General features: G+C 37.2%; 2 protein-coding genes across 4 annotated transcripts in view; one reads left to right on the top strand and one right to left on the bottom strand.

Moving 5' to 3' along the window:
• LOC128541612 (testican-2-like) overlaps nucleotides 1-17,121 on the top strand; it is a 57,738-nt gene extending 40,617 nt beyond the window's left edge. The window contains exons 3-10 of one of the 2 annotated variants that reach the window (XM_053512111.1): nucleotides 3,050-3,164; nucleotides 6,153-6,258; nucleotides 7,919-8,045; nucleotides 10,379-10,498; nucleotides 10,602-10,820; nucleotides 10,997-11,059; nucleotides 12,820-12,957; nucleotides 14,843-17,121. In XM_053512111.1, coding sequence (XP_053368086.1) covers nucleotides 3,050-3,164; nucleotides 6,153-6,258; nucleotides 7,919-8,045; nucleotides 10,379-10,498; nucleotides 10,602-10,820; nucleotides 10,997-11,059; nucleotides 12,820-12,957; nucleotides 14,843-14,991 — 1,037 coding nt within the window. In that variant the 3' untranslated portion in view covers nucleotides 14,992-17,121. Of the gene's footprint in view, nucleotides 1-3,046; nucleotides 3,165-6,152; nucleotides 6,259-7,918; nucleotides 8,046-10,378; nucleotides 10,499-10,601; nucleotides 10,821-10,996; nucleotides 11,060-12,819; nucleotides 12,958-14,842 lie in introns of both variants that reach the window. The other variant, XM_053512112.1, reaches the window with a different exon arrangement.
• A 2,427-nt stretch (nucleotides 17,122-19,548) lies between these two features.
• Nucleotides 19,549-24,831, bottom strand: sar1aa (secretion associated, Ras related GTPase 1Aa). 2 transcript variants are annotated; one of them, XM_053512348.1, is made up of 7 exons: nucleotides 24,670-24,831; nucleotides 24,058-24,169; nucleotides 22,449-22,568; nucleotides 22,295-22,360; nucleotides 22,040-22,143; nucleotides 21,811-21,942; nucleotides 19,549-20,678 (listed from the first exon to the last, which is right to left on the bottom strand). In XM_053512348.1, the coding sequence occupies exons 2-7, from the start codon at nucleotides 24,113-24,115 to the stop codon at nucleotides 20,562-20,564; spliced, it is 597 nt and encodes a 198-aa protein (XP_053368323.1). In that variant the 5' UTR covers nucleotides 24,116-24,169; nucleotides 24,670-24,831; the 3' UTR covers nucleotides 19,549-20,561. The 2 variants fall into 2 exon arrangements, with proteins under 2 accessions (XP_053368323.1, XP_053368324.1); XM_053512349.1 differs by lacking the exon at nucleotides 24,670-24,831 and having other exon boundaries at nucleotides 24,058-24,292.
• Between the last annotated feature and the right edge of the window lie 2,023 nt (nucleotides 24,832-26,854).

Genomic DNA, 26,854 nt, shown 5'->3' with positions numbered 1-26,854 from the left:
CTTGTGGTCACCAAGTGGTACACCTGGCATGCAGGGGATACAAATTGGCAGCGCTTTTAACAACACTGTATAGGTCTCTCAAATGTAGAATGGACTAGATTACACCTTTTTTGTAGATCGTATCTTTCTCGATATACTAGGGGGAAAAATCTAGTTTTTAGAACCTGTCCAGACACTCCAGCCTACTGAGCAATCACTATTGCCTGGTTTTCTAGGAGTAACTGCACAATTGGTTTTGGCACCTCTGTGGAATGGACCCTTGTGTTTGGGATTAATCATTTATTCATTCATTCATTCATTCATTCATTCATTCATTTAGTGGTTTATGGATTTGCAGCAAAGACTTCCAAAGATCAGGGGCAGGTGGCACAAAGTGTTTTACCAGCCTTCACCAATGGCATTTGAGGATATAAAAATGCTAGAATTTTATGAACTTTTAAATTTATAATATAAACGACTCAAAGTATTTGCATGCCAACAACAAAATAGATTGAACGTCTGCTTTCTTAATCTGTGGTGCATCAATAACAGATAAAATTCTCCTCTGCACAAGATGGACATCAGTGTAGTTTTTTTCTACAAGAATTTTAAAATAAATCCATAAAACAAGGAAGTACAGTAGGTCCCCGGCTTTACTTTGTGACATAAAGCTTGCAGAAAGAGTAACACATGTAACAAATCTCTTTCTTTAAATGGTCTTTTCCTTTAACTAGTCTCTGTGCCACAAAGGTAGATCATAATCATAACCTGATAGCATGTTACTGCAGTGCATAAATGAAATATTACTCCAGCTTGGGAAAACAACTTTTGTCTTTTTTTCATGTACTGTACTAATTTATTCATTTAGCTTCTGCATTTAAATATATTCTTTACAAATAAAGCTGTCTGACAAGCGACATTTAGTAATAGAGCAGTTTGGGCATGTGTATTTTTTTTCGGAGCCACTCAATTATTGTAATTTTGTCTAGTACTTCAAAAGTACTGTAGATATGATGTCTGGTGGAAAGATCATTTACTTCAAAGGCGCACTGCAAGCATGTGTCAGGGATTAATTTGGATACAGGTGGTGATCCTACTTATTAAACATTGTGAAATCACATATGAGCCATATGAACCACACCAAAGCCAGAAATTCACACAACAAAGTCAGAATAAACATTCATTCATTTGTTTAATTCATTCATTTATTCATTCATTTATACATTCATTCATTTATTTCCCATACAGTTGTACATCATGTGTAAGGTCATAATAGTGCCTAAAGCGTACTCTAGGGACCTCAGGGTACAAAGCAGTAGACACCATCAAGATTCTGTAAAGCAAACATTATTTTGGTAAAAGTACCTAATTTACATGTGTACTTGAGTAAAAGTACATCCTCATCCTTAAATTTACTTAAGTATACAAGTTACAGGGATTGTAGTAGCTCACAGTAGCATTTTACATAGTAAAAAAGTTTCTTTCTCTCTCTCTCTCTCTCTCTCTCTCTCTCTCTGCTTCCTGATTGTAAACAGGCTGTTTTCATGCTGTAGCTGTTTGTTACACCTTTTATGTTATTAGGCCTAATTTGAAGGAAAGGCAAGTCACGCAATTATACATAATAGTCAGGTAATGCAAGGCTATGCAGAAATATAGTTAAGTAAAAGAACTAATAATTTGCTGTACTTTTGAGTGAGTAAAAGTAAAAAAAAATTGTCTAGTAAAACTACAGGAGTAAAGTATAGATCCATGAAATATATACTGAAGGTAACTGAGTACCTCCCATATCTTATAGACACCCTGGATGGTGTTCCAATCCACTACAAGTCACAGGTGTACACACTTATTTATTTACTAGAAGAAATTTGGAAACACCAAACATCTTACTATGTTTGTCAGTGACCTACTGTATGGAGGGAAACCAGAGAACCTGGAGGAAATCGACAAATCATGGGGAGAACATTTTAAACTCGAGAGTTTTCTTTTCCTTCAGACGTTCACACTGACAATCACAAACTCCCCAGAAACCAGTTAGTAGCTTTGCTCATGTGAACGAACTGTCAGGTTGAATAATAAGAGCTGTGTGCGCCAGCGTACGGAGTCCCAGGCTCCATCAGAATGAGTGGGCTGAAGTCTATTAAACCCTCAGAGTGACAGCAGTGAGAAAGAAGTATGTGACAGGGAGGGAAAAAAAACAACACACAATCCATCCTTACCCAAGCCACCAGCGGTTTATCACATAAGCCGTCAGCATCAGACGAACAGAAAGCGGCTCAGGAATGAGCGTGGTTGCTTTTAAAAGTCTGTGCTATTCTTTAGCTTGAGTTTCCTCTCTTCGGTGCGCCACAGAGAAATTTCTGCACAGCTTGGTTAGTGAAAGCTGAGGGAAAGAGAAGAGGAGTGATTTTGTTTTGATGAGGTACGAGCGGGCATGAATGCTAAACTAGTGTCTGTAGTCCAATACATTTCGTGGTGGGATTAAAGTGTTATTTAATCTATGTTTTACTGTTTGTAACATATTTGTAACATACCTCTTTGCTTATAACAAATCTTTGACCTTGTCTTGTGGTGTGCTCTTTGTCAAGGCGGTGTTTTTTATTCAGCTTGAAGAAAGACACTATTTAGGATGCGTGTTTCATAAAATGAAGCTTCTAACCTGATATAAAAGTTAACATATATTTGTTACACTTTATTGCTAGTGCTTTTTATTAGAATCCAATTACTACTTTCAGGATGCTGCAAAACCTCCAACTGTAGCATTTTTTGAAACATTCATTTAGAGAAGATATATTTGCTGCATGCTGTATGTTGTACTGTATAAGACAGCATTGTGGTGCTGCCTGTGCTGTTGCGAGCCCCGAGTTTGATCCTGAGCTCAGATTACTGTCTGTGTGAGTTTTAAGTTCTCCCTGTGTTTCCCCTCTGGATCTGCCATGACCCAGACCAGGTTAAAGCAGTTAGTGAAAATGAATGAATATAGTCACTTAAACCTTTGTTCCTGTTTAACTGAGATGTGAGAAGGCTGCTATATAAAAGGATCAGTAGCAGTTACATTTTTATTTCCCAGCAGGTGTGGACACCACCAAGGACCCATGTCAGAAGGTGAAATGCAGCTTGCACAAAGTGTGCGTGTCCCAGAACTACCAGCGACCCATGTGCATCAACCGCAAAAAACTGGAGCACGGGCAAGTCACATGACACATGCATTCTGACCTAGTGAAAATACAAACAAATAAAAAAGGAACTCAGAAACTCTGGCATCTATGGGCTGAGGTTCATACATGCCATAGATGTGCATAAGGTATAAAGAATTTAAAAATGAATTATGTCGTCAATTTGTTTGTGTTTCAATTTGTGACCATTTGTAATGGCCCAAGTAGTAACTTACTGTCACATTGTCTTTTTTAACACAAGGTTCAGATTGGGTAAATAAAATATCTAGATCAGTCCAGGGCTAAAAGTTATTTAAATTGTGACATTACATCTGACATTCAAACAGTTAAAGTCTTTAATTTTGACTTTTAAATATTTGCTATTATACAGTAGAGATAATAGTTTGTAATATTGAAACTGTTACTGTGCTTATTTTGAGCTGTCATTCAGTCTGGATTATTTTGGGAACTATTTTTGTTGAAGGAGCGAAAAATGAACGAAAATATTTAGCCATTTTGTGTCTCAAATGTCAATTTCTTTTTTATAGAACAATTGTGTAAAAGCAATATCATGCTCCCAGGCATGCTGTTGTACTGAATATCATTACAGCTGTGTATGTGTGTGTGTGTGTGTATATATATATATATATATATATATATATATATATGCTATTGCCTGGGCGATATTGCTTTAACATAATGTTAGTCAATTATGCACAGAATTGGCAAAAAACAAATGACATAGCTTTAATCTTAAAAAGGTGACAAAAAGCCATGGCGTAAATGGCCACAGATATATATACCTAATTATGAAATAGACAAAGATGTTACTGAAAATAAACATAATTTTCAGATAATTTTATCCTAAATTATCCATTTTAGTAAATGCATAATTTAGTAAGATACGCCATTAAATAATACTGTTGCACAACAAGAAGTTACAACTGGCTTTGACAGATTAACAATTAACAAATTAACCATAGACATTTTCTATTTATTTTTAATTAGTTAATCATAATCAGCAAAAAGTAACAATAAGCTTAAATAATTATTGTTGTAAAAACATTACTGAACTTACTGTACCGTAATTGGATTAAAAACTGTCCCATGCATTATTAAAAACGGTAAAAAGAGTGCTGAACCAGCAACTACATGGAAGAAATGTGACTGTAAAAAACTACAAGTTGCATGGTATAAAAAAAACAACAACAGTAAAAACAATTCATTCACTTATTGTCTATACAACTTTATCCTGTATACTAGGTTTACAGGAGACTTAGGGCATGAGGCAGGGTACACCATGAACATGGTGCCAATCCATTGCAGGGCACACACACAAGCAAGGGGACAGCATGCACATCCTCCACGTGACTCTGCGCACATAATACAGAGGCTGGAATCGACACTTGACCCTGAAAGTGCGAGGCCACAGTGCAAAGAGGCCAGTAAAACCATAGCTGTGTTTAAAAGTCTAAGAGCATTTTCATATGTACTCAATGTGATGAGAAATTACAGGATTGGCATTAAACATCTGTAGCCATAAGAAAAACACATGTTAATGAGACTAATCAGAAGAAGGCTTCAGTTTGGTAAAAAGCATAAACATTAGACTTTGGAACCATGGAAAACGTGTTTATTTGGTCTAATTGACCCTTTATTAGAGTGAGGGTAGAAGGAAAGCATGAAGCATTAAGCATTGCACCCATCATGCATAGTAGCTACTGTACAAGGGCCTGGATTTAGTGTTATGATTTGGGGTGGGTTCAGTTGGTCAGGTCTAGACAGAGCATTATTGTTGGTAGTTTTTAGGCTTTTCCCGTGGAGGATCAGATCAACATACAACTTAGCACAGGTTTATACCGGATGCTCTTTATTAGTGACCGGGTTTTGGGCATTGGCTGGAAATTGAACTTGGCAGGTGAAAAAACCTACCACAGAGCCACTCAGCAACATTATGTAGTAATAAAATTAAGTCAGCTGATGACCTGAATGTCCTCAATGACCAGATTATTACTTAAATGAGTTTTTCTTTCCTGATGGCACAGGCATATTCCAGGATTCAAACTGTGAAAGCATGGTTCGGGAAGCATGAGGCATCATTTTCACACATGAGCTGGCCACCACACTGTGTGCTGTAATCAAAGCTAAAGGCGGTTGAATGAAATCTTAGAGTGGGTGACTTTTTGGCCAGGCAGTTTATGTGCAAACTGTTAGACAACTGTTTTATCATTTCCACTAAACAAAGGTCTTCCAGTTATAAAGTCTCCCCATGCTTTATAAATTAAGATGTAGTATTACATTTTAATGATCATACTTTAGCCATGGAGCACCAAGCCCAGAATAAGGGTTCTGAATGTCTTATTTTATTTTATTTTTTTGGCTTTAATAATTATAGTGCATTACTGTGTGTGTATTTCCTTTTCGTAATTGTGTATTGGGTTCTTATGTGAATGGTGAATACACATAGTGATAATTGTGTCACGTGCGCACTTAAGGTTTGCATTCGCCATATTTATCTAGTGTACAGAAGAACATCTTTTAAAAAGCTACAATGGCACTGCCAAAACTAATGGCCTGAAACATCATTGCCTGTAGAGTTTATTTCCGTAGTGATGGGTGTTTATTTCCCTCCAGTGTCTGGGTTCAAATGTGAGCAGCGAAGAGAAAGAGAAAGAGGGGGAGAGAAATGAAATCTTGGTTCTTTCTCTCAGCACCATTAGCTTTTGATGGAGACTGAAACAACATGATCACATTATGGGTCATTTTTGTGGCTATAAGCTGTTGAACAAGGAATTAAATGTTATCACTTGCCTTTGGTACATTTCCTCATGGCTATCAGTGCTAATAGGCTAATAGGATAATGGTCTAATATGCACTATTTATTTCGATCTCTATGGATATACCACTACTATAAAAATATAATGCATTGATACATTGTTTTTATCATACATCAGGGCTGAGATTCCAATCTGCGGTAATGTACAGGATGTTTCACTGATCTTGTGTTCTGTTAAATTGTAGGATCAGGCAACCTGACACAAAGGCTCACGTAAACAGCTGTAAACCATGTCCCCTGTCAGCCACAAACCCTGTGTGTGGATCTGATGGACATAACTATGCTTCACAGGTAAACACACACACGCGCGCACACATACAAAAACGGTACATTAGCACTGTTGATTTTCCCATCCTGCTCAACCAGGAACCAAATCAAATATTTATACGGGTGACTAGAGTTAAGAGTGTGAGAGAGGAGTGAAAAAAAGAGGTGGGGAAAGGACTGAGAGAGAAAGAAGAGCAAGCAGAATTAAAAGGAGGGAGGAAGAGAAAGAAAAAGGCTTGATGCTTGCGTTTTGCTTGATCACGCTTGTGTACAAGGTCAAAATTAAAAACAATACCTAAATCAATAAATCCAGCAGCAGGCGAGTGATCCACCGCTCTGATCATTGAAGAACATTAATCAAGCTGCAGCATTCAGCTACAGCAATGCTCTTTCTCTCTCTCTCTCTCTCGCTCACACACACACACACACACACACACACACACACGCACACAGAAAAGAGCGCTATTGCTTTTATGAGTTAAAACACTCCATTATATACCTGCAGCAAAATAGATACAGAAACACACACATCATTTAATTCTACATGATGTGTGAGTATTTTTTGTTCTCTCGACAAAGACACTATATATTAAAGTATATATATATAGTACAGTAAATATATACAGTATAGTCATCCAAAAAATGTATACACACTTCAAGAAAAGAAAAACTTGTATAAGTACATTATATATACACTTAAACCTTGGACTGCGAGGATAACTTGTTCTGGATGCATGCTTGTATATTAAAACACTCGTATACCAAATGAATTTTCCCCATAAGAGATAATGGAAACTCTGATGATTCATTTCACAGCTCAAAAATATTCAGATGAAAATAATTAATTAAAAAAAGTTAAAAAAAAAAAAAAATTAACCTGAACTTTATCTTTTAAAAGAATCCCGACAAAGCAGTGTTTCTGTTAGTGCGTGTGTTTGTGCATGCACACACGTTTGTATGAATGTGTGTGTGTGTGTGTGTATGTATGTGTGTGTGTGTGTGAAGCTGAAGGAAGATGAGAGATAAGATAAGATAAGTCTTTATTGATCCCAAAGAAAATTGTTTCTTTAGTGGGTGCATATTTAAAAGATACAAATACAATAGGATAAGAAGAAGATAAAAAATAAAATACAATATAAACAGATATAAATAGAATAAAATATATATAGAAAAAACTAAAAACTACAGACTGTACAGAAAGGTGCAAAATGTAATGTAATGTACATGTATGTTATTGCACCTAGGATTTATATTGCACATAATAATTGATATTGCATATAGAGTAGTAATGATATTGCACACCATATATATATATACTGGTATAAATGACGTCCTGTGGCATTCAGTTTTTGATTTTGGTAGTCTCAGTTTGTGACTGAACGTGCTCCTGTATGACATCACTGACTCATGTAGGGGATGTGATGTATTGTCCATGATACTGAGAAGTTTCTTTAGCATCTTCCTTTCAGATACCTCAACTAGAAGGGAAGCCCCTCCCTCCTCTCAAATTAGAGAGGAGGGAGGGGGCTACTGTGTAGGACGACATTCACACACACACGGTCTTATCTATAGCTGATTATATTATGCTATTTTTCTGTTTATGTGTGTATAGTTAAGGGAGCTGGACATAAAGGAATGTTCTTCTAATCTCTCTTTCTCTCTCTCTCTCTGTGTGTCTCACTAGTGTAAGTTGGAGCAGCAGGCATGTTTGAGTGGTAAAACACTAGCTGTTAAGTGTGCAGGCCCCTGTCCGTGTGTTAGCAAGCCGGTTCCAAAACCTGAAATAGAAGCACCTTCTGTTTTCAAACCAGGTGAATACACACACACACACGCACACACACACGCACACACACACACACACACACACACACACACACATCAGATGAATACTAGTGTAATGTTATATAGGCCTACTTTATTATTGAGATATTTTCACTTTTCCGGGTTCAAGCAACATCAAAATGTACAAATCAGATTTTTTGGAACATGTTTTGGATTGCAAGTAAGATCCATCTGTCACTGTTCTCAGTGTTCTCTATTATATAATTATATCCTGTATCCTCCTTTACAAATCCCTACAGATCAATAAAAATTTTAAGAGTTGGTACTGGACAGAGAGTTAAGAAAAAGAAAAATCCTATCATCTTAAACCAAGGTCCCACAAGGGAAAGGTAAAGAAAAAGATTAAAATCTTTCGATTTTGTAATAATTTGGTGACTGAACACTACACGTTTCCTCAGAAACACAGGAACAAAGTATGATTGTTATTAACTTTTCCAGTACCCACAACTATCAATCTTCCATCTGCTTTGTGGACAATGAAATCAATGTTGCACTGATCTTCCCAAAAGCTTGTTTCTGGAATCTGTGTTCTTCCAAAATGCAATGAATATACAGTGGCTTGCAAAAGTATTCGGCCCCCTTGAACTTTTTCACATTACATTGTCACATTACAGCCGCAAACATGAATCAATTTTATTGGAATTCCACGTGAAAGACCAATACAAAGTGGTGTACACGTGAGAAGTGGAACGAAAATCATACATGATTCCAAACATTTTTTACAAATAATAACTGAAAAGTGGGGTGTGCGGAATTATTCAGCCCCCTGAGTTAATACTTTGTAGAACCACCTTTTGCTGCAATAACAGCTGCCAGTCTTTTAGGGTACGTCTCTACCAGCTTTGCACATCTAGAGACTGAAATCCTTGCCCATTCTTCTTTGCCAAACAGCTCCAGCTCAGTCAGATTAGATGGACAGCGTTTGTGAACAGCAGTTTTCAGATCTTGCCACAGATTCTCCATTGGATTTAGATCTGGACTTTGACTGGGCCATTCTAACATGGATATGTTTTGTTTTAAACCATTCCATTGTTGCCCTGGCTTTATGTTTACGGTTGTTGTCCTGCTGGAAGGTGAACCTCCGCCCCAGTCTTAAGTCTTTTGCAGACTCCAAGAGGTTTACTTCCAAAATTGCCCTGTATTTGGCTCCATCCATCTTCCCATCAACTCTGACCAGCTTCCCTGTCCCTGCTGAAGAGAAGCACCCCCAGAGCATGATGCTGCCACCACCATATTTGACAGTGGGGATGATGTGTTCAGAGTGATGTGTAGTGTTGGTTTTCCGCCACACATAGCGTTTTGCATTTTGGCCAAAAAGTTCCATTTTGGTCTCATCTGACCAGAGCACCTTCTTCCAGATGTTTGCTGTGTCCCCCACATGGCTTGGGCAAACTTCAAACAAGGCTTTTTATGGTTTTCTGTTAACAATGGCTTTCTTCTTGCCACTCTTTCATAAAGGCCAACTTTGTGCAGTGCACGACTAATAGTTGTCCTATGGACAGATTCCCCCACCTGAGCTATAGATCGCTGCAGTTCGTCCAAAGTCACCATGGGCCTCTTGGCTGCATTTTTGATCAGCGCTTTACTTGTTTGGCCTGTGAATATAGGTGGACGACTTTGCCTTGGTAGGTTTACAGTTGTGCCATACTCCTTCCATTTCTGAATGATCGCTTGAACAGTGCTCCGTGGGATGTTCAAGGCTTTGGAAATCTTTTGGTAGCCTAAGCCTGCCTTAAATTTCCCAATAACTTTATCTCTCACCTGTCTGGTGTGTTCGTTGGACTTCATGGTGTTGTTGCTCCCAATATTCTTTTAGACAACCTCTGAGGCCGTCACAGAGCAGCTGTATTTGTACTGACATTAGATTACACAAGCCACTGTAGATTCTGACGCAAAGTGGAGACTTATTGGTATTGACCTCTTCTATTGATTTGCCAATAAAATGATAAATTAATGACATATAATACCGCTAAGGTCAATAAATTTCAAGTACTACAACATGTGGTAAGGTCCAAGGAGGGTCAACACAAAGATGTCCGCATATGACTTTTTAATACTCTGCTTTAATTTTACCCAGAGGAAGATGTGCTTTGAGTCCGGTTCCTGTCAAGCATTCTTCCTTGTGTTGTCTCAGGCAGTTTTTGATTGTCACTTGCTCATTGGGGGGTCTAGATCTTCACATGGATTTCTTCAAAGCTGTTTTGTTACAATGTCTATTGTGAACTGTGCTATACAAATAAAAAAGAATAGCTTTCCCCTCCTCATTCTCACTCTGTCTTTCTCTCTTATTTTCTCTCTATAGAGAGCTGCACAGGTCAGGACTTGGCAGATTTGGGAGACAGGCTCAGAGATTGGTTTCAGCTTCTCCATGGCAATGCTAAAATGAACAGCTCTGGCAGACAAGGATCAGGAACAGCGTCAGGTTAGTAACAGCGCACACTTTATCTCTCAGTGACAATGCCCACACATTGACTCATTAGGTCGTTGTACTGTACACGCATCCACTAAACGATCTCCTGCTACAGTGTTCGAGAAGAACTTGGTAGCTGGCTGCAAGGACTCGATTGGCTGGATGTTCTCCAAACTGGACACCAGTAATGACCTCTACCTGGACCATTCTGAGCTGGCTGCTATAAACCTGGAGAAGTACGAGGTGTGTATTAGACCGTTCTTTAACTCCTGCGACTCGTACCGTGACGGCAAGGTGTCCACAGCTGAGTGGTGTCTCTGCTTCTGGAGGGAGAGTAAGTTGATTCAGGATCTCTTTTTATCTATCAAATAGAGGATATATATTGTAATTCTCCCGTTTTCAAATTCTGAATGCATTTTTATTGCAACAGTGTGGAGTTCTGCAAAGATTGATTTGACAATTGAGACAGTTTGATTATGCACCATGTGAGATGACTCTTCTGCCCTTTAGAGCCCCCCTGCCTGGCTGAGATTGAGAGACTCCAAGTGAAGGAGGTAGCCAAGAGAAAACCAGGTATCCATTACAATTATGATCTTGTACGTGTATAATGTATGCATTGCGTAATTGTGTCATTTCTGGAGTAGTGCAGCAGAAGGTACAGTTAAGGGTTGATTAGTTGGATTTCTGGCCACTGTTGTGGTTTACTGATAATTGTACTGGACATTCTAAAAGAAAGAGGAGAAGATCTAGAAAGCTTAACATTTTGTGAGTGTTTTATTAAGGATGTGTAGTTTTAAAAATAGTGCAATAGTATTTCTAGTATAACCTGAAATAGTATTTCAGAGAAAACGTACACAAATGTGGTTGTGGTTGAAAAAAGTAAATGTCCAATAAAATTATTATATTTCTTCTTCTTCTTTCTCATCTTCTTTTGATTATTATTATTATTATTATTATTATTGGCATCAGTGGTAGGCTTCTCGTCAGCCATGTGGAAAGCCAGGGTTCGAGACCCAGCCCCTGGGCTTGTAGGACACCCTTAGTGCCCATCCCCGGGCTGGATGAAAATGCGAGGGTTGTGTAAGGAAGGGCATTTGCAATAACCTGCGCCAAAAATCCGGTGATCCTCTGTGGCGACCTCGAATGGAGAGCAGCCAAAACTACCAACAATATTATTACTGCCTTTTGGTCTGTGTGAGAGGAATGTGCATGTTCTCCCCATGCTTGGTGGGTTTCCTACAGGTACTTTGATTTCCTCCCACAGTGGTGACATGCAGTGTAGCTAGATTAGTGTTTCCAAATTGCTCGTAGTGTATGATTGAGTGTATGAGTGTGTGCTTGTGCCCTGAAATGAGTTGGCACCCCATCCAGAGTGTATCCTACCACATGCCTTAAGTTACCTTGGATAGTTGGAAAGGCTCCAGGCCCCCTATGATCCTACACAGGATAAGCTGTATAGATGATCAATATAATAATAATAATAATAATAATAATAATAGGGTTTCATACTGTGGGAGGCACCGGTTTCCTCCCACAGTCCAAAGACATGTGGATTAGGCTAACTGACATTTCCAAATTGCCTGTAGTGTGTGAATAAGTGCGTGTGTGTGTGTGTGCCTATAATATAAGACCACTCTGTTCAAAGAATCTTGTCATGTAATCCTCCAATCTCATTCTGCCTTACCTGGTGTATAAGACACCTTCATTGAGCCGTAATGTACAGTGACTGTGTGGGATGACAGGTGTCCCCTTAAGGGGCACAAACCGTGAACCAGTCATAGTGCTGTCGCTGGGTTATTAACAGTGTCCGACCCTGTACGGAAGATGGACAAGTGACAGCTCCCTCTAAACAGAAACTCTCTTCCACTTATATGAATGGGAAAAACATATCAGGTTCGAAATGGTCTTTTTTCACGTTAAGAGGAAAATAAAATGTCCGTGCTTCATGAAAATCTGCATTTTCCTTCAAACGTATGCCTCCAAACTGAACAGCAGGGTTTTCATGCTAAAGGACACACGGTCAGGAACTGCCTGCTATCAGCTAGGATCAATCCACAACCTTTTGCTCTAGCTGCAGGCCATCAAAAGGGAATAGCTGGGAGAGTCTTTCTGTGTTTGCTGATAAGCTTTCTTATCTTTTTTTCTAAACACTTTCTAATCTCGTGGTCTCTAAAGTGCCATTCAAGGTGCCCCATTTTTCTCTGATATCACTGTTCGACAATAAATACTAATACAGACTGCTTTATAAATGACTTGTGCATGTGCATAGCTGACGTTATGCTCCAACAACAGTACAAAGGAAGTGAGTATTTAACAATTCTTTGTGTATGTAGGTATGTTCATCCCAAGTTGTGATGAAGATGGCTACTACAGGAAGCTACAGTGTGACCAGAGCAGAGCAGAATGCTGGTGTGTTGACCTGCATGGCACTGAGGTCACCGGGTCACGGGTTCGTGGCAAACCTGACTGTGGTGAGTGGCATATGTGACGTAAAAGCAGTTCTTGGTTAATAAGATTTTGGCAGTTCATTCTTAGTTTAAACAGAATTATTATTGTTAGTATCTTTCAACAAGATCCCAGGATAATGTGCATGTTTGTCATCTAGGTTCAGTTGGGTGTAACATATTTCACTTTAAAACATGCAACATGTTTCAATTATAGTATTCATCGATCAGCCATAACATTAAGTCAGTACACCTTGATGCTCAGTATTTTGTCAGTTCCCTCAAAGCATGATTCGACGAGACCTCTGTGTGTTGTAGTATCTGGAACCAGGACGTTAGCAGCAGAGCCATTAAGGGCTGAAAGTTGCAAGGCAAGGCCTTCATGGATCAGATTTGTTTGTCCAGCACATTCCATGGATGCTCGATTAGATTGAGATCCGGATCAACAACTGTGAACTCTTTGCTTGCCAAACCCCATACCCTGCTGGTTATGATCCACTGGGTGTTCTGATTTCTTTCTTTCGTGGCCAGCAATAATGTTTTTTCAGCAATTTGTGCTGCATTAGCTTTTCTGTGAGATCGAACCGAACAGAATACTGCAGCCTTTGCTTCCCACAGGCTTAAATAAGCCCTGGGTGCCCATCATCCTATCACCAGTTTACTGGTATATCATTGATAATCAGTATGGTATATACTTTGTTTTTTTGCATTTAAGAGCTTAAGATTCACTAAAGATAAAAGTGCACATTTGCACTTTGTGCACTTTGGAATATATACAACAACACAGCTGCTAACACACATATCAGTACGCTTCCATTTCATACTCCAGTTTTATATTTTTATATGAAAAACATATTTTTACACTCCTGTATTGTTATACTTTTATACCGTACCTGAGTTTATAATTTCTTTTTGTGCATTTTTTAAATCCTGCATTATGTATACCCCTCTATTTAATATCTTTCCAAATCTTATATTGCTTTGGAAATGTATATTTTTAATTTAATGTAATATTTCAAAATCTTTCTTTTAGGTCACGGGCAGTCATATAAGCATTTCACTGATTATCATGTGGTGTATGGTTGTGTATGTGACATAAAATGTAAATTTTTAGATCAATGATGTTGAAATCTATTGATTGGGGAGGCCATGGAAGAGTGCATCAGAGTACTCTTGAATGATTTTATCAGTAAATCTGGCGGTATTACCATACTGGAATCTTCTATACATATAATAAGACCTTAAAGTTGATGTGTCTGGACTGTACATTGAAGATATTTGTGGAAAAAAAAAGTAAGATGAGTAATAGACATCAAGATGCTATTTTTTTTGTCTGTATGTCTGTTTGTTTGTGCACGCATCACATAAAAACTATTGAACTAATGTCACTGGAGATTTCACAGGTGTGTTTGGCTGAGGTTGAGGCTAACATATAGACTTTGTTTCATCGCAATTAGCCAACAGGAAGAGAAAATATGACACTTTGAAATTAATTATATTATTTTTTTAAAAATCGACCTTGGAAAAATCATTAGATTCAACAGATGGCGCTGTAAAATTTTTAATATGCATTTATTAGTGTGCAATTGAAGTCTCACACCTTTATTCCACGCACTCCACGGTATCGCGTAAAAAAATTCTGTTCATTCCAAAATTCAACAGATGGCGCTGTACATTGTTAAAAATAGCCTTCTGAGTGTGCAGTTAAGTTCTATGTGAACAAAGTCGCGGGCACATCAACAGTAGTATGGCAATATCTGCAAGGCAAACAACCTTCAAACAAACGAGGTTGAGATCCTTTGCTATGACCTTTGATAGTAAACTACTTTAGAAAATGCCTGAAATGAGGCTGTAACTAATCTCTAAAGGCAGCGATATGCTTTCTCTCTCTCTCTATCTATCTGTGGTGCAGATGAGTTAATGGGCTACTCTGGAGACTTTGGCAGTGGACTGGGATGGAAGGATGAAGAAGAGAAAGAGACAGAAGAGAACGCAGAAGAGGCTGAAGAAGAAGAAGATCCCGAACCAGAAGAAACTGATGATGGGGGATACATCTGGTAGACAAAGTTTCCTGTCATTAACGCACCTGTGCTCTTCAAGGCCCATTTGTTATCAGTCTTAATTCATTAGCATATTGCTTGATGGAAGCTGTTGGAAAGGCTTAATGGGTGATTTTTACACATATTTATAATGGATTTCAGGTTCTTTAACTTCTCATGCTGTCGCTTTCTCAGAACATTTAAACCTGATCAGGTGTAGAACTACAAAAAGATATTTGAACTTGAAATAATCACATTTAAGCATTAAATTATGTTGCCTATGCTAGCTTACAGCCACATGATAATGTGCTGAGTATAACGTGTTCATCATTAATCATGTCTAAAACAGTGATGTGAATGGGAGTCTATGCTGCTGTTAAGAAAGCGAAACTAGGGAACTTGCTTGCTTGTAATTGAGAAACTTCTGAGCTTTAGACATTAACCTCTGACTGAGGTTTTGATTCTGGTTACAGTATGTTTTATATTAGCTTGTGTAATAGCGAAAAAGAAAGTGGCTCAGTTGTGCTGAGGAACAACCGCTCATTTAAGGGAATCACTATCTTTTAAGTAATGTAATTAATTCATTTAATCCATATTAGACAGGCATGAACACAAGTTTGATCTCCTGTTTATGTTCCTGTTCATAATGAGCTGTAATATATCTCTGTTATGTATTTATAACTTTAGTATATATAAGTTATAAATAACATTACTTTCATTATGTATTTATTTCAAACCACTAATAGAGCCGGTAATGATGGTGATAAGAGAAACACGAATGTTTAATCCAATCAAAAGTCAAATTTTATAACGGATAAAAATGAGCATAATGTATAAAACACAACCGTTACTGAGTTGTTGTTGTTTTTGTTTTGTTTTTTAATCATTTTTTATTATGCACAACCACATCTGATGATAAAGTTGTCATGTGTGTTTGTTTTTTCCTGAATGTCCTCCTCTTCATTTTCTTTATACTTTACTGGAAATTCTGTACTAAACTCAAAGATTGCATTTCGCAGGATTTTTCACAAGGAGTGTGATCGATAGTTTTTACAGTACTTGCATGTTAGATAAGAGGAATGTACAGTTACTGTATGAATGTTAAAAAAATATAGCACTCTGATATGACATCTTTATGTTCTTCATGTCGCTGTAAGTAGTTGTGATGAACGGAGACATCAGTGCAGTCCAAACAAGGTGACAGAATGAAAAAAAAAAGAAAAGAAAAAAGAAAAAAAGGTTATTGTGTACAATATAATAAGTTGTGTTTAAATTGTTGCATTTTGTCATTTATTATATGGAAATAGAAGTACTGTATATCGTGACATTTTGAAGGAAACGCTCTTTGACAGAACAACCTAGATTAAGAGTTTAAATGTGCAGGAATGTTAAGGATCGCTGTGTAAATTATATAAACTTAAGGAAAGGATTATTTATTATTATTATTATTATTATTATCTGGAAAGATTTGCTAGATGAATGATTAGAAGTGATGAACACATCCCACACAAGCGTACCAGCACTGTAACAGCTTTGTAATGACATATTCTTTTGTGAATGTCAGATTCAGATGACGCTGCTGCCTTCTTTCATGAATCTACGACATGTAGAAAAAAAAAAGATCTGTAGTGTATAAACATAGCTATCTGCTGGGAATTATTGTGATTATGCTTGCATCGTCACTGTTTGCGTACTGTATGTAAAGTTGGTTATGTAGAGCTGTCGGAAGTGATTAAATCAATGTTCTTTAATGTAACGTGAGAGAATATCAGCAAAATGCAGAGATCTTGTGATTAGCTGATACTTCACACATGCTGTGTTCAAGCTTACAGGAGAGACATGAACGTGCGCTGTAGTTCCAAGACGCCTTATTTTATTTCGCATTCAAACCAGATATTCGGATGAAAAAATGTTGAATTCAGTCTTAATTCACACGTTAAAGTTATCTGAACAGATACAAGTCCAAACGAAACCATGAAACATTACAAAATATCCAAGATCGAAATCCTACAGAAGAACATCCACTCCTTTTATCTCTCCTGCTTTACATTAGCATTACGCTGCTATCGTGTACTCATCTCTGCTTCGCTCAGCTCGTGACATGTTTTCTCACTGTGTTTGATATTTGATAATAAACCAGCACTGGAATTATTTTTTACTGTTTGGTTTCTCATTATCTCTGTATACATGTTTGGATTTTTGGCTATCATGTGACCATATCAGACTATTCAAACACAGCAAAAAGTCTTCAGCATTCATGTTGTTTACATCCATGTTGTTTTACTCAAGTAAGGAAACTGTTCTGGTCTGTAGCGGCTCCCTGTGGTGGAAAAAGGAACTGCGTCTATAGAAAAAAGTATTACTGTACAGTACGTACACTCGCACCTGAGGAACAAATTCAATCTAAGGCTCTAGGGTCCACCTGCAAATTCAATTTTTTTGTCTGCGTGTGCTGATAAATGGCAAAGGATAAGTGTTATATTTCTGTGCAAGTTAAAAAGATTATTGTGATGTACTCTGTGCTGCGTCACAATAAACTGATAAAATGTGGTCGTTCGTTATTCCTGGACTGGTTTTCTGTCAGGAACAACTGTACAAACAAGCAAATTGCACTTTTTTATGTTGTAATGATGGTGGTAGCTAAGCTAAGTGGTAGTTAGGATGTTCGACTGATCAGTAGGTCATGAGTTCAAATCTCAGCACCAACCAAGCTGCCACTGCTGTGCTCTTGACCCTTAGAGGTGAGATATATTCAAGTCCATCTGTATAAGGGTTTCTGCCAAATGCCCTTATGGAAATGTGAACGAACAGTTGTGAGACAAAAAAAAAAAAAAAGTTTGACACTGGGGGATGACAGAAAAAGGAGCAGCTGGTGTTGAGCTGTAATCTGCCATTATATTTTAATAGCACTAGAAGTGACTTTAAATGAGTCCTGAAGAAAAAAAAATACACAGGGTTTTAAAGTTTTGTCATTAGCTATTCAGATAAAATGCTAATTGATACCTGGTTTTAGATCAAATGTTGTGAAATCTCTACAGGGTAGGTAAAAAATGAACTAGGCGATATCTAATGGCTTTAGAACTTATACTATCAGTGAAAACATGATGAAAAAATAGATGGGATTATGTAAATAGGACTTCATATTTCTTCCATCAATAGTACAGGCATGGGCTGCGAGAGGCAAACAACCAACATAAACAAAGATGGCCGACCGCTTGACTGTTCAAGAGCGAGCTAAGATCGCAAAGTGGAATGCCATTGTTCTTGTGCAGAGATGTTGGCGTACAGTGAAAGGGAGGAATGCAACACTATGTCTGGAGAGAATAAAACATTTTTTGGACTGTGCATTTCATCCCCGGTGGCTGTTTGAACGTTAAAATTTGAAGATTTGCTTTCATTTTCCTATGTAATAAAGTACACTTACAATGTGTTTCAATAAATTTGTATTAGAAATTTACCAAGCTCTTCAGCTATTGGTCAGACTTTGGTTGTCTTATACGCTTTGACGTAACATTGTTAAACCTGTTCTCCAGCACAAAACCTATAGAGGTTTGCTTGATAAGCACAATGGAACACTTTGGTCTGGAACCATCCTCTTAATTGCTCAGAAATCTTAATGGGACAGCAGGTGAAATACCAAAATAGGCCCCATGAATGCACACAGTTAAAAAAAAAAGGGACAAAAACAGATCAAAATCACTTCAGCAAACTGATGCGGTTATTACCTGAGAGAACTGACCCTGGTATTAGTGGCAAAGGTCACACTGAAACGGAGTCTGATGCTAATTTGTTGACTAATGCTGTATTTCATGTAAGTCCAATGTAATTGCTCTGATATCACATTGCGACACTGCTAGAGCGCTTATACAATGATGGTTAATATTCGTTAACCAGTTATGGAAAAAAAAAAGTTAAATCCATACGAAAGGGATGTCATATGATTAAGAAACCCAGTGTAATAATAATGAAGACAATGAACATTAGTGATCTATGAGGCAGCTGTGTTGGTAGCAGTAGCGTTCCTGTTATATTAAAACTAACGTTTCTTCTAAAACTGTCTTCTAAAATGTTAGTTAAAATAAACTCTACAGCCAGGGTGCAGAAATTTTTTGACTCACCGTTGTAGTGGAGAAACAAAACATGCAAGTAGATAATGATCCAGCTTATTTTACTGTAAACATCAGATTTGACCCGAAAAGCTCTGATATACCTTTTTTAAAACTCCTCCAATGGCATTACTAGCTTCTGCTTCTTTTTTTTTTATTAAAGCAGCAACAAACATCATAAATGCTTATCATCCACAGCCTGTAATTCAATACTCTATTCACTCTGAGATATTTACTGCACTGCAGCAGTGCGGCATGGCATTTGTTCAGAGTGGCACTGTACAATTACCACTCTGTGAAGGTCTGACACTTCACGGCATTTCCACTTTCTTTGATACAGAAAGCTCCACATTTATTCTCTCCATCTAACTTAAAGGTAAAATGAATTATTCACAAGTTCCTGTGTCCATGTTATCACGTACAAATTTCTACCGTTAAGATGGAATAATGGAATTAAAAATACAAAACACAAATCAGAATATTTAAAATATTTATCGCTGATGTTTTTTTTAACACAATGAATTATGTTAAATATCTGCGCATTCTTGTCAAGGTTATGAACTGTAAAGACAGAGACTGTCATGTACAATAATTGTGTGCAAAACAAAACGAGAGACGACAATCACATTCATACGTTACTCACTGCTGTATATACTCTCGTATCAGTCGATATTCATAAAATACCTGCAGCTTGTGAAGAACCTGTTTATGGTGATCTGTGTTAGGACAAAATATGAACATTATCTACAATGACAATATATACCCGAATATATGATTGTATAAGATCTAATATAAAGATAAATATATGCTGATTAGCAGGAAATAAACGAAGTTGGTCATATTACGGTTAGATTGCACATTACTAGATATTGTGTGAGTCATTTCTAAAGAGCAACAGACAGGATGGAAAATAGGCAAGTGTATGTGTTGGAAAAGAATAAAGCTTCTATTTCACACACAGACTACTCATATGGAGCAGAAATGTTGATGTTTTAATACAAATTGTGTTCATCTATTGAAGTTGCTCATTAAATACAGAACCAGTGGGTGTACTTGAGACGTTGGACTTACTTTGTATTTCAATGTCTTTACGGCTCAAACGGATAAGATCCTTTTGTGTAATATGCAGCTGCAGTGCTGTCATTATGCTTATATACAGCCTACATTTGTGTGTGTGTGTGTGTGTGTGTGTGTGTGTGTGTGTGTGTGTGTGTGTGTGTGTGAGAGAGAGAGATGAATAGCTTTCAGGCCCAAAATGCAGTGTTAAATACTTTAATACTGTAAATGTCTTCAGACAACTTAACTTAAAATCAATTTTAGTGGAATGTACTAGGTGAAAGGAATGTGTGTGCGAGTGTTTTAAAAACCATTTCTTATACTAATACACCAGGTTCTTCCTTAGTCCTTTATCACAATCTCAGTCTCTCTTTTGTTAAAGTTCATCACTCAGAGGTAGGAGTCCTTTAAAGCAGAAACCTCTGTTTACTCAATCAATGTACTGTGAAAGCCATCTGAACCCTTCTCCATAGCCTTGTTTCTTTAGCACACTGCACATGAAGACTTCCAATGGCCGTGCATTTAGCTCCTTCAAGGACACGATTCCCTGAAAAACAGAACACTCAGGATGAACATCACAGTATCATTATGTTCCACTTTTTTTGTACAGAGCTAGATCTGGAGCTGAAAAATACACCAGTATAGTTAAACTGAATAATTTTAGAATTATTGAATGGCTAGATATAATAAGGGCCTATGAAAGAGCTCATATATATATATGGGTTTTTTGCACATTTTACTAAACAGACTCGAGGGTTCTATAATTATACGTGCAAATAAGCAAATTAGCTGCAAGGCAAATCCTGTAGTATTTCTACAGTACCATAATTCAGAAAGACCTGTAAGACAGACCCAACATATCTTCTAAGGCTTGTATAACTGTTGATATGATGAGGTGGTTTTTCCATTTATCATACACAGATCAGCTATAACATTAAAAATATTAAAACAACCTAGGTTTTATACGTTCGCTATAAAGCATGGTCTTCACATGACCTCTGGGGATGACTGTGATGTTCTTGGAAAATATCAGTATTTGGGTAGTGTGCTGTCTAATTTATTAAATATATGATAGTGGATTAAATGAAAAGGGTAAATTGTATTCCATTTGTGAGCATCAACATTGGAAAGCAAAGAGGAACTAAACAGTGATTTTGGGAGACATTGAAAAACCTAGACTAGAAAGAACATTAGAGCCAATTGTTTAAATACGCTGCTCTTCTTTTTGGCCAGTGGCCCCAACCACCAGGCCACGACCGTTACCAGACCATGGATGATTTGGTAACAGGCCACACGGAGAGAATTTAAACCTTAAATGTGTTTTTGAAGCAACTTCAACTCTGATGACATTCTGGATTAAAATCAAGATGCCACAAAAGTAATAAAAACCCTGCTTTCATTTCCAACAACCCATCTTTGTAAGACAGAGTTGTTTGCAGTGACAGCAACTACAATTAAATTAAGGAGCAGACTGGACATGAGGAATACACATCAGGTGTCACTGTCACCCATCACTCCTAAATGTGTATGTTGTATATATTATCCACCTTATTATGATTTGTTACGAGTGTTATGGAAAACTGTACTAGTCCTTGGCACAAAAAAAAGACTTAAGATTTTATGTTTCAATCAAATTTATCAAGTGTGTGAAAATGTACATGCGTGTCCTAAATTCTGACCTTTCCAGTGGTCTGTCCATTCAGAGCAAAGAGCTCCCGTAGCTTGACTTCACTCAATGCTTCTGGGCGATCGATTTTATTCCCCAGCACCAAGACAGGCACGTTCGATATGGTCTCGTCTGCCAGCAATGCCTGAGCATGAGACAAAGATTGAGGTGAGTTTTAAATATTCAGACCATTTCCTTAAAAGATGAAACCATAAGTAACACAAATAGGTTCAACAACTCACATCCAGTTCAATCTTGGATTCAGAGAGACGATGATAATCTGCACAATCAACAAGGAAGACGATTCCGTTCACAGCTGGAAGGTAGTTCTTCCACACTCTCCTGGCTGAAGGAAGAACAGAAGAACAATAACATAATACTGATGTTAAAAAGCTCGGTCCAAGTGCTCACAAATCCAGTATTCTAAATTAGGACAGGATTGTTTTTAATCACAGTTAAGTACAATTTACAAAAAAAAAAAAAAAATTATGTCTGACCTTGTAAGTGTCCACCAAGATCAAACGTGGTAAACGACATTCCAGCAATCGTCAGCTCTTCTGAGGCTAAAAGCACAGACTCGGATCAGTGATAGGCATTATTTGAAAGATATTAAGGTTAAATATGTGTACCTGATGAAAAAGGTATACTTACTAGGATGTAGCGTAGGCACGTGTTGTCCCAGCCTGTCATCTTTCAGCATGTGAAGTAAAGTTGTCTTTCCGGCATTGTCCAATCCCAGGAAAACAAGTTTCCCGGATTTCTTATACAGACCTGCCGGTTAAAGAAAGAAAACAAAAGCCTCATGTTACAGCATAGCCCCCTTAGGCTGATTCAGTTTCTAGGAATATTACAAGACGACACCAAATAAGAACTGCTCTCAACATGAAGTTGAGTGAAAAAGTTTGCACCCCCATGGTTTCCAGATGATGGGGGAAATGAAAAAACACTTGCTCATCTTGTTTTTAGTTTATTTACATGCTAAAAGGTTACAAATGAAATGTGGGTGTAACCTGCAACAGGACAACAAACACTAAAGCATAATGAATAAAAACAATAAAATCAACCAGTTAAACCAGTTAGAAAATAAAATGAACCAGAAAGTCAAAAAGACATCAGAATTTTTCTTGTTAGACATGGTTTAAATACAGCAGTCTATGAAATTAATTAATTACAAAACTAAAGCAGATGCATTTTTATCCCAAAAAAATTTAAGACTTCTGTAACCTCCTTGATGTTTTTACTTTCCACTTAAAATGGGGGGGGGGGGGGGTTGTGAATTCTGAAATATCTAAAACAAAGAAATACATGTTTACTGTCTTGAATAATTGCTCTTTACTATTAATTATTATATACTATTTCTAGATCTCTACTGTTTTAAGAATTTGAATTGCAAATTGCAGGATCAACAGCAGGTCAGACGTCCCTAATGCCTAATCTCTTCTACTGAAGCATGTGTTCAGATTACACATTGTGTAATTTTTATTTATTTATTTTATCTGAAATGAATCAAAGTTTTACACAAATTATGGAGTTAATACCAGCTCGACAAAACAAAAACAATAAATAAAAAATATATATAATTTGAGTTTAAACAAATCAAACAGTCTGTAGGAATATCGCAACCATGATGATCTAACCGCTGCTTTAAAATTACGGTTCAAAGGGCAAAGAATAATGAACTGTACAATGGTGATATGGCACTTTTCATATGATTGCGGGTATCATCTGGTATTAAACACAATTGGTACTTTCAATACTCAGTGTAAAGTAAAAGTCATTTAGCTGATGATCTTTTAAGTTCCTTTACAGTTTTCTTTTCTTTTTTAAATCATATTAAACAACTTTAAAGAAAAGATTAATTAAAAAACTTTTCTTCTACCAGTCTTTTGAACTTCTTTAAATGAATCATACAATCATATGGTGAGCAGTTGTAAAAAAAAAAAAAAAACACGACTCAAGCATGGTGTTATATGTTGCTTTCCACTGTAAATATTTACTTCACGTCTATCAGATACAGGGGGGGAAAACTAATCTTTCTTACTTCATATTTACTTCCCTTTTTTTTATCTTATCTCATATTATTTGTACTCATTACTTGTGATAAATGTGTGAGGAAGAACTAAACTAAAACTAAAGAACTAAACGCAATGCCTTTGTTATTAGAAGCTACATTTTCTTTATCTTGTATTGTTGGTGTGTAGGCATTTTTCTTTTTACTCAAGTATGTCAGGCAGTTTATTAAGTGCGCAGAGAAACTTACCGAGAAACTGGAGAACACCGCTAAAGCCTTTGTAGATCCAGTCAAAAATAAACGACATGGCTGTGGCGTGTTGTGAAGACTAAGACAGCTAGGAAGATACGGTCACTTCGGTCTGAAACAAACGTGAAAACAAAATGAAGGTCTTAGAAACTCTGACCATTCCACTGGTTTGTAGAGTTAAACCGGTGAAGCGGCATTAGTCAGTCTGGTTTGGTATGAATCACTGAAAACTCCGGCTCTTCCTTTATTCTATGACACGTGTATCTAGGCAAAGGGTCAACATGACGTGCCAAGTCACACGGAAACGCGCACAAGAACCGCCCTCTTCTGCGAGCATGCTAATCTCTAGCTCAGCTAGCTGCCCTCTCTTTTCTCTTAGCTATATAGCTAATGTTTTCGACACTTTAAAAAAATCTAGTTCATTTAAACTGAAAACTTACTCAATTTAGGATAACTACACTAAACCCCACACACTGAAGTGCTAACATTATATACTAGCCTACGTTTGACTTTTTATACAAACGGTTCTGTAATATGTTCTGTGATCCAGCCTTAAATTTAGCAAACTAGTCCTGTCCAATTCTTTAATATTAATACTAATGAAATATTTACCAGGTCAGGATATTTTCGTGTCCTCAGCCTTTTCCGACCCACAACCACCACCGCGGCGCGGACTAATTCTCAACGTGTACGTTTTAAATGATAAATAATGAGGATTAGCTAGACTAAGGAACCGATAGCTAGCTGGAGGCGGCAGAAGACTGCGGCATGTCTTCCTCTGTGACAGGAAATAAGATCAGGAACATGGATAACTTGCTATCGCCATCTGCTGTCCTGGAGTAATTAAAAACACCTGCTGGTGTGCGTGGCCACGTTTCTTGCCAGAGTGGCCCCGCCCAGTAAGAAGAAGAAGCTGATTGATGTTGTTGTAAATTAAACACTCGCTCATCGTCGAACATTATCGCTTATCTTGTACAGGGTTGCAGGGGGCTTGGAGACTTCGGACACAAGGCGGTGGGGGTACACCCTGTCCAGGGTGCCAATCCATTGCAGGACACACACACACACACTGTTAAGTTGGAGTACCCGGAGGAAACCCCCCCATGCACGGTTAGAACATGCAAACTCCATGCACACAGACCCGAGGCGGGAAACGAACACGGACCCTGGAGCCGCAAGGAACCGGTGGAACCATAACAAAACGTTTAACAAAACACTCTATGGTGTTTGTTGTTGGTTGTTGCATTCTGCTTTTGTCTATCTTATGTGTAGTTTTTATATTTTATTTAAATTTTTATTAAAGTATTAAATAATTTAATTGCGTGTATATATACTCTCTTTGCTCTTTAAGCACAAGAATTTTCTCCAGGATAAAAAAAAAAAGTTTTATCTCATCTTATTTTTTTTTAAAACATTCATTAGTTTATTAATTTATTCTATTATCTTTTATTCCACTTGTACAGGGTTGCAAGGGGCCTGGAGCCTATCCCAGGAGACTTTGGACAGGGTGCCAAAAGCGCGCGCGCACACACACACACATAATTTAAGAACATTAGCTTAATCTATACACTGTGGGAGGAAACCCACCAAGCACTGACAAAATGTAAAAATTCCACGCACACAGACCTAAGGAGGGAATCGAACCCATGACCATGGAGGCCACAGTGTGTTTTCATAACAATATGTATGAAATCTTTAATTTTATTATTGTCAAAAAGCAAGGACTGTCACATAGAGTCATGGTGTGCAAGCAAATTTAACACAAAAGTAAACAATTTTCTAGTCCTACTGACAAAAAAAAAAAAAAAAACATGCCAACAAGCCTTTTTTTTTACTGTTAACAATATTTATTTGTGACTTTTACAAAGATTGCTGGAGGAAAAACAAGCGTTTATGTTGTATACCATTTAATACTACCACTACTACTACTAATAATTATTATTATTAACATTCTACTCATAGTAATTGATGAGTAGTACAGAGTACTCATGTACTCATGTACAGAGAAAAAATGTCTATATTAGGCCTATGTCTCTATCTGTTTATCTTGGGTTATGTCTGGGATGTTTTTTTTAGTACAATGCATATTGATTTTAATATTACACAACTGTATTTTCAAGCATAGAAGTAAAGCTTAACAGTATTTATCATAAATGAGTAAGTTTTTTTTAATACAAAAGATACTGCCATTGCCAGATACAAGACATTGCCCAGAGCAATGCTCAGTCATGCATTAATTTAAGCGAATTTACAAGCAAAAATGGCAAAAAAAAGTACTACTAATGTGACAAAAATAATGATTAAAACTTATATTATTAGCTTATATATTAGTGCAGTTCAGTCCTCAATCATCTGTTTCCTTGTTGTAATTAATTGCCGTAATATTACCACTTGTCAGCTGGAAAAACAGAAATGAATAGCATGAGTGTCATCAAATGATAACTGTGAACTTAACCAATCAGTTGCATTCATTTTTTGGAAAGCAATTAGGTAATGAAAATGAAGCTTGTTGATGAAATAAGCAATTTTGCATTAGTATTAAAGACAGTTTTAAAAGTGTTGAGCATTGGGTAAATATGCAGGGTGTACCAATCAGTTGCTGAATCTCATGAACAGAATAAGGATGATTACACACTTGAGCTAGAAATATGATCTGATGCACCATATGCATTTGCCTTAGAGGTAAAAGAAATAGTAATTAATTAACACTTTCCTGGTATGATGAAGCAATTTTTGCACAGGAAAGCAGTGTTTATAATACCTGACACGTTGGTATAAGTCAATATGGATAAATCTT

Source organism: Clarias gariepinus, chromosome 14 (assembly GCF_024256425.1).
Source record: "Clarias gariepinus isolate MV-2021 ecotype Netherlands chromosome 14, CGAR_prim_01v2, whole genome shotgun sequence".
NCBI classification, from domain to species: Eukaryota; Metazoa; Chordata; class Actinopteri; order Siluriformes; family Clariidae; genus Clarias; species Clarias gariepinus.
The sequence above is the reverse complement of the archived record's forward strand: the minus strand, read 5'-3'. Positions and strand labels throughout refer to the sequence as shown.

What these genes read in the sequence shown, in the direction of transcription:
- sar1aa (XM_053512348.1), bottom strand. Translation starts at nt 24,115, where the DNA reads ATGTCGTTTATTTTTGACTGGATCTACAAAGGCTTTAGCGGTGTTCTC. An exon ending in CGTGCCTACGCTACATCCTA is followed by an intron (nt 22,361 to 22,448) that starts GTAAGTATACCT and finishes CTGTGCTTTTAG; the next exon opens with CCTCAGAAGAGCTGACGATT. An exon ending in AATCCAAGATTGAACTGGAT is followed by an intron (nt 21,943 to 22,039) that starts GTGAGTTGTTGA and finishes TCTCATGCTCAG; the next exon opens with GCATTGCTGGCAGACGAGAC.